General features: G+C 38.7%; 1 protein-coding gene across 1 annotated transcript; it reads left to right on the top strand.

The window, feature by feature from the left end:
- The first annotated feature begins 1,310 nt into the window (after positions 1–1,310).
- LOC126819444 (ubiquinone biosynthesis O-methyltransferase, mitochondrial) lies at positions 1,311–2,407 on the top strand. Its single transcript, XM_050547482.1, has one exon. The coding sequence runs from the start codon at positions 1,384–1,386 to the stop codon at positions 2,383–2,385; it is 1,002 nt and encodes a 333-aa protein (XP_050403439.1). The 5' UTR covers positions 1,311–1,383; the 3' UTR covers positions 2,386–2,407.
- Positions 2,408–7,432: the final 5,025 nt, after the last annotated feature.

Raw genomic sequence — 7,432 nt, 5'->3', positions numbered from 1 at the left:
AAAACAGCTATGAACTTATAAGTAGACACCAGTGAATACTCAATTTTTAGCATTTTCTTAGTGTGCCGTTCAAAATTCCGTGGCACACTTAGGAAGATCTCGCGGCACACCTGTGCGCCGCGGCACACTGGTTGAGAATCACTGCGTATAAATATGGCTGTGTGTAAGTGAAATGAAAAAAAATAAAGCTAATTTAAAATGGACATAACTTTATAAAATGTGATTCTTTTTTTAAAATTTGTTTTAGTAAATCTATAGCCGATATCATGGACCATATAATACATAATTATGTATTATAAGGTCCATGCCGATATTAACAAAAGAAATACATTTAATCTTGAGACAGTGAATATTTATATACTTTGGCCCTAAAATTGACCTTTATTAGCCTACTTGTCATACAGTATATTGTGCTGATACACAAGGTCTCCCAAAACTTAGACACCCATATAAATCAGACAGTGGAGTAGAGGATTAATTAACACAATCCCAGTTTAATGGAACAGTCCAGGGACGGATCCAGAGATGGAGTCAAAGCACCCCCCCCCCCTCCTCAGCTCAGCTACATAATTTTTTTCTTAAAACCCCCTCCTGCAAAAATTCTTGGATACGCTCCTGCGGCCCCAATTAGTCACCAGTGTACTAACACAGTTAATCACGGAAGGGTTAATTGGAAAATCTTTTGAAGTTATGTCTGTGCTCATTGAAAATCTTGTTCGATCCCTGCATTGGCCGAGAAAGTTCATCCAGATTTTCCGGCGTGGTTCTCCCTTGTCAGTGATGCAGGACGGAGGGGCTGACAAGGAAAGCTGTCTAGTCGTTCGGGTGGGACGAAAAACCGAGGTCCCGTGTACACATTGGCGTGCACGTAAAAGATCCCTTGGCAGTTGGAATTCGATATAAGAGTAGGCCGTAGTGCCGCTGTCCGGGCAAAATTTCCCTCATAGCACACTGTATGGCGTATGCCCGTCTTCATTAGCCCAGGTTAGGAGCAGAACAGTAGGACGTTAAACTCCATTTCATTTCATTTCATTTCATTGAAAATCTCCACATATTATGTTGAATGAATAGGTTTAGTAATGATACTATTATGTTTTAGAATTATTTCTTTTATTTTATAAATCTTTTAATCAAATAAAAGCAAAAAAACCTGTTGTATCAGGGTAGATGAATTCTTGTCTGCGATATCACACTAGCTGGTAGTGGAAGTTAAACCCCAGGAACGCAGGAACGAACGGTAGATGTATTGTCAGTATAGCTGAATAAAGGAGTAAACGGAAATTAAACAGATTAGCGCATGCGCGGTCGCAAGGTGAACTCTACGCCCAACATCCACATGCTGTCTTTATTGACATTTTGAGTTCGAGTACATTTTCCAGGAAAATGAATACTATAAAGTATTCCAATAGACTCGTTAAATTCCTGTGCATTAGAACGGGCTTTCGTGGTTTGTGTAGGAAGACAGCTTATCCTTTTCGTGAAGAACACGTATGTTGGCGAAAGGTGTCATTTTCCGTATTAAGGCACTTCCGTACAACAAGTCAAAAGTTGGATTTAGATGGCAATCCAAAAGTGACAAGACCAAAAGCACAAACAACCATAGATGAAGAAGAAATTAAAAGGTTTTCAGCATTAGCTCAACTCTGGTGGGATGAAGAAGGGGAATTCAGTGCACTGCATACCATGAATGAATTACGTGTTCCATTAATTGTGAATGCTTTAATTGAACAAAAGCAAAAAACTAGTGCTGAAAAATCTCATCAGTTTAAAGCTCATCATAGTCCACTAAAAGGTTTTAAGATATTAGATGTTGGCAGTGGTGGAGGTATATTGTCCGAACCTTTAGCAAGATTAGGAGCTTTTGTTATAGGTGTTGACGCTTCAGTAGAAAATATTAAAACAGCCCAAGCTCATGTCATTCGAAATGAACACGTGGCTTCTAATATTAAATATATCTGTGCCACTGTGGAAGATTTGATTGAGTCAGAAGAAAGATCATTTGACTGTGTAATTGCATCAGAAGTAGTTGAACATGTACTGGATACATCCATGTTTATAAAAGCATGTTGTAAACTTGTCAAGCCAGGTGGCTCAATGTTTCTGACTACGTTAAATCGAACCAACCTATCCTATGTATTAGGCGTTGTAGCTGCTGAACGATTATTACGGCTAGTAGAACCGGGTACACATGACTGGAATAAGTTTATATCTCCGCAAGACTTACAGTATCTCCTAGACCAGAATGGTTTTTCCACAAGATTGGTGCATGGTATGATGTATAATCCTATAACTAAAAGATGGAGCTGGACAGAGAATACGAGTATTAACTATGCTATTCATGCTGTATGTACAGATGAAGTTCTACATGATAAACATGATAAATAAATAGTTCTAACCATGAACTGAGGTTGGGTGTCCAATCCCTGCATTGGCTGAGAAAGTTCATCCAGATTTTCTGGCGTGGTTTCCCCTTGTCAGTGATGCAGGACGGAGGAGGACGAAAAACCGAGGTCCCATGTACATATTGGCGTGCACGTAAAAGATCCCTTGGCAGTTGGAATTCGATATAAGAGTAGACCGTAGCGCCGCTGCCCAGGCAAAATTTCACTCATAGCACACTGTATGGCGTATGCATGTCTTCATTAGCCCAGTTTAGGAGCAGAACAGTAGGATGTTAAACCCCATTTCACTTCATTTCATTTCTAACCATGAACTATAACCTGAAAATAGAACTTCACATTAAAACTGTGCTACATATAGAAAGAAAAAAAAAGTCTAACTGGAGATGCATCATCACTGCATGCTGTGCCAAGTGCAATATTGTTGGCGACTATTGTCACCATGTCAGCGGACATGTCCATCCCTCAGAAGATGCCAAAGTTCCTCAGTACACTACGTAAGGGAGCAAGAGTGTAAACTACCCAGATGCACACACTCTATAATATATGGGAGGTTGGGTGGCCGTATGGTTAGCGGCTTAGCGCATACACATTCAATCATAAAGTCTGTCATTGAGTCAGATGGCGTGGTTTCTATTCTCCGGTTGTACATGACAAGGAGTAGGGTCACCTGTCCAACCTCTTGGGTTTTTTCTCCAGGTCCTCCAGTTTCCTCCCACTGCACAAGAGAAGTATTGAATAAAATTGAACCATGTGTTAGTCCCGAAATGACCTAGTTTATGTCGAGCGGACATTAAACCCCCATTTCGCTCTCTCTATTAACCATCACCTGCTACATTTAAAAAAAGAAAGGTCTGATTAAAGTACAAATCTATATTTCGTTTCGTTTCGTTTTTTTTAAACTCAAAATGGCCTACACTATATGAAGATCTGACCAGTTGTAGTGGGAGGTTGCACCATGTCATGCGAGCTGCTTTCGACCCTATGACGTCAGGCATTGATTAATCTATCAGCGTTGACATTTCTTGTGGTTTACCCAAAGTTCCGTACACCTCAGCCCCAAAACACTCGCCGTAACAGACAGTTTCATTGCAGGGGCGGATGCAGGAATTTTTGCAGGAGGGGGTTTGCCAGGTTCCTGAGACAATGTATCTCCCCCCCCCCACCTCCTCCCGTATGGTCTCTATCGTCATTTTGGCGTATATACATACACATTGAGCTTTTAAACACAGTAATTCAACACCTTGTTTGACGTCAATTATTATTATGAATTAATACAGTGACATTGTGATTCAATTTCATGGATGCAAATTAATTTTGATATCACATAATGACATAATGTCTATATCATTATCTCATGCTTTGAGTGCCCATCCTGTCCCACATCTGACGATAAAGGATAAAGCACACGGCCGAGAAACTTTTCTCATAAAAAGTGTTGATTTACAAAAAAATTTATTTAGCTGAGAGGGGTGTGTGTGTGTGTGTTTGACCCCCCCCCCCCCCCTCTGGATTCGCCCCTGCATTGTCTAATCCCTCACATCATCCAGAACGCGGGTTATATAACAACTCTTCCAGATCTTAGTGTTGTGAAGACAAGTAAAATGAAATTTTGAACTGTAAAAAACGAAACTAAAAAGAGTCTGTGTTTTAATCTGTTTATTTTGGTTACCCCTACAACTGAAACAAAGTTTGGCAGACTTGGACACAATGGAGATGTGCTATCACTGCATACTCTGGCAAGTGCACTACTGTTGGTGACTATTGTAGCAATGTCAGCGGACATGTCTATCCCCCAGAAAATGCCAAAGTTAAGTTCCTAAGTACACTACATAAGGGAACAAGAGTGTAAACTACCCAGATACACATCCTCTACAGCAACCAGATATGTGCTATAATATTAGAGGGCGGAATGGTTAGCGCATAACCATTGAATCATAAGGTCTGTCATTGATTCCCCAGTTGTACGTGACAGTGGAAGGACGCGGAGAAAACCCACAAGGTTGGACGGATGACCCTACTGTCGCATACAACCGGGGATTAAAAAAAAAGTGTGTGTGAAATAGCTTTATTTAACGTCTGCTTCCACCGAAGTGATATTGCAGACAATTACCTGTTAAATAGCGAAAAATTGAACAGTTTAATTAAATATTTATATATATGTACATAAAAAACAAATTATTTATATTTATCAACAAAATCAATAAATGATTTATCTTGTATTTCTGTTGGACTGTTCTATTATTTAGCCTGTCATCATTAGTCCAGTCGCAGCAGAACAGTAGGACATTAAACCCCGTTTCATTTCATTTCTATTATTAAGCAAAGGTAACAGCATTTCAATATGTTGTGCACCCAACCATAAATATTGGTTTTTTTTTATGATGTCTAAGTTTTAGAAGGATACCATACACACTGTTACATATACTTGCGCTGTGTGTAAATAACATATTATATATTATATAGAGTGTATTGACATATTGCCTGGAGCTATCAATTACTAGGTCAAATAACTTAAAGCTGCATACATAATTTAACAACCTGGATACATAAATTAATCATATGTCTCTTTATACAACACCATGTTTTATACATCATGGGGTAAATATTTGACATAGTTAGGGGAATTAAAAACATGAGAGTATCCAATATCTACCTCCGCCTGACTAATAATATTTATACGATTAAATATTATGAGGTTAAACTGTTCATGAATAAAGGTATGCAGAATAGTGTCTAGTCGTTTGGATGGAATGGAAAAATGTATACACGTAAATGAATAAGATGAAAAGTGGGCAGGAAGGCCGCTGCCCGGGCAAAATTTCCTTGTAGCAGATAAGTAGGACATTAAGCCCCATTTCCTTTTATTTCATTTGTGAAGCTATGCATTGTTTCAGTTGATTGGTTATCTCAATTTTATATAATGTCGCGCCACCTTGCTCAATATAAGTTTAAATGCTAAGGCTTCTTATTCCCACTTAGTTTTGTAAGGTGTTTTTAACTCTGTGATCACATGTTTTAGCCCTAGTAACCCATCTCTTCAACCAATTTAATCTAAGGATACAATCTGCCCACCTAGTTCAGTGTTTTAAATCCTGTATCCTTCTCTTCATTCCCAGGATACAGTGTGCCCAGATCAGTCCCATGTTACAACACTATGGGGTTGTCTCATCTCATCCAGATTTGTACCTTGTGTTCAACTCCATGAGGGGGATCACATGGCTAAGTGGGTAAGACGCTGGCTCGCTAGCCTGGAGGTCGGGTGTTCGATCCCTGCATTGGCCAAGAAAGTTCATCGGGATTTTCCGGTGTGATTTTCCCTGGTCAGTGATGCAGGACGGAGGGGCTGACAAGGACAGCTGTCTAGTCATTTGGATGGAATGGAAAACCAAGGTCCCCCCATACACATTGGCATGCATGTAAAAGATTTCTTTCTCTTGGAATTCTGTATGAGTAGCCCGTAGAATGCTGTCCAGGCAAAATTTCCCCCATAGCATGGCATATGCCTGTCTTTAGTAGGATGTTAAACTCAGTTTCATTGCTGTAACTCATCTCCCACCCAGTTTCAGTGTTTTGAGTAACAATCTCCTCACACACACCCAATATAATCCTAGGAGTTGATCACTCCACTCAATTCAGCGTCACATGGTTTACCTTGTGTATTCTGATAGACCATCCGACTAGTATGCAAAACTGTTTCACAATTTGTTCAATCCATGACAAAAATAAGAAATCTGTTCCATCCCCCAGTTGCCATGGCTATGGGCCCAAGATTAAAGAAGTCTTTCTACCACTACACTTTCTCTTACAATCAAGCTCTATTACCGGTAGGATGGCCGAATGGTTAGCACGCGCGCGCTGTATCCTAAAGTCTGTCATTGAGTCAACTGGCGGGGTTTCGAATCCCCGGTTGTACGTGACAAGGAGTAGGGTCGCCTGTCCAACCTCGTGGGTTTTCTCCCACTGCTAAAGACCCCTACGCGCAAGCGAATTATTGAAATAAAATTAAACCATATGTTAGTCCCGAAATGACCTATTTTGTGTCGAGTGGACGTTAAACCCCATTTCTCTCCTCTATTACCAAATAACTGTCTTCATTAGCCCAGTTGGAGCAAAATAGTAGTGCGTTTAAGATGACTCCAGTCCACTTGTGACGTCAAATGTGCTCTGGTCCCGACTATATAAAGATGGCAATCACACATCCTCAATGAAGTCTAAAAGATTTCGAATAGAACGAAACTAGTAGCAGAGAGAAATCTTGGAAGGCTGTTCGCCTATTTACAGATTTTTTTACCCATTTCACCAATTAATAAAAAAAAAAATAATCATTTTTTATTTTATATATTTATTGTCATTGAAGCATACAATTTAAAATAGTTCACTTCACTCAGACTGTCATTCATACAAAATCACCATATTTATAATATAACTTTATTTTCACAAAAAAACAGCTGTGGATGCCTTCCATTTCAAGCAGAAATATGTACATTATAATTACACTACTATAAATCAAGCAAGCTATTTATTATTATTTCTACACAGTGATGTGCTACATTAAAAATACAACTTAATCAACAAACATATCTTGTCCTAATATTCAGCTCAAAAACCAATTCAGAAATATTTTAGACAGCATCAAAGAATGGAACTTTGACCCAAATAAATAGATCGCTACAAACGATATAAATTTCGAAATTTATAGTTCGATATGGTTAATGCTTGAAATTATTCAGAAATATTTCCGACAGCATCAAAAATTGGATCTATGACCCAACTAAATAAATGGCTGCTAAGAGCAAAATGTAATCATATTACATAGAAAATAATTTGAGAAATTTTCATTGAAATAAGAACTGGTCACAGCTCCAAAATGTATTCAGAAATATTTATTAAGACAGCATCAACGACTGAATATGTAACAATTGAATTTTTGTTTCATATGGTATAATTTGAGGAATTTTTAGCCCAATAATAACAGGTTATATTTCTATGATTAAGAATATTTTAAGTAGAACACACTCTAAGCTCTAATC

Source organism: Patella vulgata, chromosome 4, assembly GCF_932274485.2.
Source record: "Patella vulgata chromosome 4, xgPatVulg1.2, whole genome shotgun sequence".
Classification (NCBI taxonomy): domain Eukaryota; kingdom Metazoa; phylum Mollusca; class Gastropoda; family Patellidae; genus Patella; species Patella vulgata.
Note: the sequence above shows the minus strand (reverse complement) of the source record. Positions and strands in the feature narration are given on the sequence as shown.